Source organism: Phyllobates terribilis, unplaced genomic scaffold, assembly GCF_046119375.1.
Source record: "Phyllobates terribilis strain yellow unplaced genomic scaffold, ASM4611937v1 Scaffold_7__3_contigs__length_470593459, whole genome shotgun sequence".
Taxonomy (NCBI): domain Eukaryota; kingdom Metazoa; phylum Chordata; class Amphibia; order Anura; family Dendrobatidae; genus Phyllobates; species Phyllobates terribilis.
The window spans coordinates 166,715,352-166,718,608 of NW_027362767.1; the positions used below are offsets into that span (position 1 = coordinate 166,715,352).

At 38.2% G+C, this 3,257-nt stretch overlaps 1 protein-coding gene across 1 annotated transcript; it reads left to right on the forward strand.

Moving 5' to 3' along the window:
- Positions 1-1,884: 1,884 nt before the first annotated feature.
- On the forward strand, positions 1,885-2,823 carry LOC141153032 (olfactory receptor 5V1-like). Its single transcript, XM_073637706.1, has one exon. It carries the CDS (start codon positions 1,885-1,887, stop codon positions 2,821-2,823), a length of 939 nt encoding a protein of 312 aa, XP_073493807.1.
- The last annotated feature ends 434 nt before the right edge of the window (positions 2,824-3,257 follow it).

Sequence of the window (3,257 nt, forward strand, 5' to 3'; positions counted from 1 at the left end):
GTCACCGGTACCGCAACTGCCGACCCCAGGGATCAGGTTCGCTAGATGGGGACACGGGAGCGGAGTCACTGACAGGAAGGATATGGAGACTGATAGACAGTTCAGAAAACGTGGGATTCAAGAATAGATTTCCATCTCTGGAAACGGTTCAGGTACCGCCGGAGCCATTCCAGGGTCACATATACACTACACAAGACTACAGGAACGATACATATAAGGGAATAACTATAATAGACTGAGAGCGAGGACCTGGCAACATACAGTTGCACACACACTACCACAAAGTAACTATAGGGGTTGCTCAGGCACCTCCCTATTGGAGAGGATGCCTTTAATACAAGAGGCCTCCCATCTATTGGCGCGCACTCGCACTAGGCGCATCGCTGGAAGCCTGTGCGGTGTGCACAGGAGAAGGAGGCAGAGGAACACAAGGACGTTGTCGCAGCCGCGTAGGTAAGTATGTCGCCATCCACGCATAGAGGGAGAAGGGGAACCATGCAGAGGGGCCAGCAATGGATTTCACATCTGACTTGTTTCTTCTTAGATTTCTGCTTGCCAGGCCACTGAAAATGTTGTTAACACTGAAGCAAACGCAGTGTTACACGTGATAGGCTTATATTCACTATTTCAACAGCTCAAAAATGTAATTTAAGTCATTTGAAAATAAAATACTTTTTTTTATATTTAGTATAAGTTTTGAGAATTCTTTCAAAATTACTTTGATGGTAAAAAAAAAAAATGTAAATACCTTGAGAGCATGACTTCTACAGGGAAATCTATTACATTTACCTCCTCTGTTGAAGCATTTGCACAAGGGACTTATATAGCCTGATAACACAACACATATATGTGTAAAGCAATATAATTTGCTCTTTGATAGGATCGGTCATTCTAGAAGGTTCACCATCATTTGACAATACGAGTAAAAGATTAAAAAGCTAAGGATAACTATTTGGATACTTACACAATTGTTTTAACCAAATGAAGGTAATATCTTCTAGTTTTGCCAAATACGTGTCCTCCATAAGGTAGGTTTTTATATGAAAAAAATAGTTGAAATCACAAAAGGTCAACAGATACTTTAGCTCAGCAGCTCAGGGTCCAGGGAAGTCATCTGAAAATAAAAGTTAAAAATGTAATTTACTGAATGTATTGTACAATGATTTTCGATGATGTTTTGCTGTGTATCTGCTCTTGAATTGCACTCAATGGCTTCTTTCCTTGGTCTTATTGTTTCCACTCCTTGAAGTCGCTGCTCCAAGATTGGAAAATGGGAAATATACAAAAGTTTTTACTTTTCAAAGTGTTATCATTGGATGTTCTAAAATGAATGAAAGAAACACAAGTAAAAGCAACAGCATTTTTTAAAAATATTACATACATTTTTATTTCATTTTTGTGAAGTTTTTATTAATTTTATTATGTACATTAAAAAAATTTTCCTGACAAAGTCTATGGGAAAAAATGCCAGCAAAAATGTCAAATGCTGACAATTTTTTATTTAAAAAAGAAATGTCACTAACCCCAAAAAAGCCACATTTTTGTATGTTGTTCATTTTCTATTTAAATATAGACTTTTATGTAATGTAATATCTTCGTTTTTGGTCAAAAAAATAATGGCAAGAAAAACGCAATGAAAAGTGTCATGTTTTTCTGCGAAGTTCTGAGTATTAAACCACACGTATAGAGAATTAAAAGATAGAGGGAAAAGAGAAGATGAGAGAGGTGTTTAACATGTTGTAGCCTTAAAATGGAGACATATCAGATCCAGGGCCAGACAGTCCCACCGGATGACCAAGCAATCTCCCAGACTGTGCATAAAGTTTAACTATCTGTATCTCTAAATATGTATTTTTTCCATTATTGTCCAGGAACCAAAAAGTAATGGAAGGTACAAACCAAACATCTCCAGGAAGTTTCATCCTCCTCGGTCTGTCTAATGTCCTGCATTTCCAGATCATCTGCTTTGTCATATTCTTGGTGATGTATATTATGACATTGGCAGGGAATGTTCTACTGGTCATCGTGGTGAGGATCAATTCCAAACTGCAGACACCAATGTACTTTTTCCTTAGCAATCTCTCGATAATTGACATCTGCTTCTCCTCCACCATAGTCCCCAAAATTCTCATAAACACCATTTCTGAGGACAGAAGTATTTCTATATTGGGATGTGCATTTCAAATGTATTTCCATTTGGCATTGGGAGCCACAGAGTGCATACTACTTGCCATCATGGCTTATGATAGATTTGTAGCCATTTGTAAGCCCTTGCACTATACCAACATAATGAGCAAGATATTGTGCTCCTGTTTAGCTGCTGGATCATGGAGTTTTTGCTTCATGAACTCAGCCATTCATGTGGTCCTTACCTTCCATCTACCCTACTATAGATCACATCATATCAACCACTTCTTCTGTGAGATGCCTCCATTTTTTCAATTGTCTTGCAAGGACACTTGGTTCAATGAATTAGCAATGTACATCTCAGCCGTGATCATAGCCTCGTCTTCTTTCGTCTTGACCCTAATTTCATATGTCCACATCATCTATACGATACTGAAGATCCGTTCTTCACAAGGGAGGCAAAAAGCTTTCTCAACATGTGCCTCACACCTTACTGTAGTGTCGCTATATTATGGGACCATTATGTTCATGTATATGAGACCTCGTTCCATGCACTCTCCTGAGACGGACAAGACTGTGTCCATTCTGTACACAGCGGTGACTCCAATGTTGAATCCCATCATCTACAGTATGAGGAACAAGGATGTTAAGAGCACTATTAAAATAAAGCTGATTAGACAGTCAGTAAACCACTAAATGGCTTCTGGTTATTTTTTTTTTCAACAGTATCAGTATTTCTATTTTTACTTATGGAAAAATCATCATAAAAGCAACCAAAAATAACAGAAGATCAATGCTTTTGAACATATAAGTAGGTTACGACATTTACAGAAACTGATAATGAACAGGACCCATCAGTAGACTATGGACCACTACATCATTAGGGAGTTACGATTTAGCTTTCCTACTATGCTTATAACAAAACCAGGCATATTAGAATTAAGTAATTAAAAATGTTATAATTTACCAAAGATGAATCTGGGACTCTTCTCCAGTGGCATTATTGGAGGCGCATTGCATAGACGAAGTTGAGGATGCAGAAATAAGTGCCCTTAGTTCCGCCTGATGTTGCTGGAAGGAAGTCCTGGACTCATCTCAGGTAACTCATAAGCTCTTCTACTACCTAATGC

Bases quoted from the DNA above. Each gene is read 5' to 3' on its own strand.
- LOC141153032 (XM_073637706.1), top strand. From the start codon at position 1,885: ATGGAAGGTACAAACCAAACATCTCCAGGAAGTTTCATCCTCCTCGGT.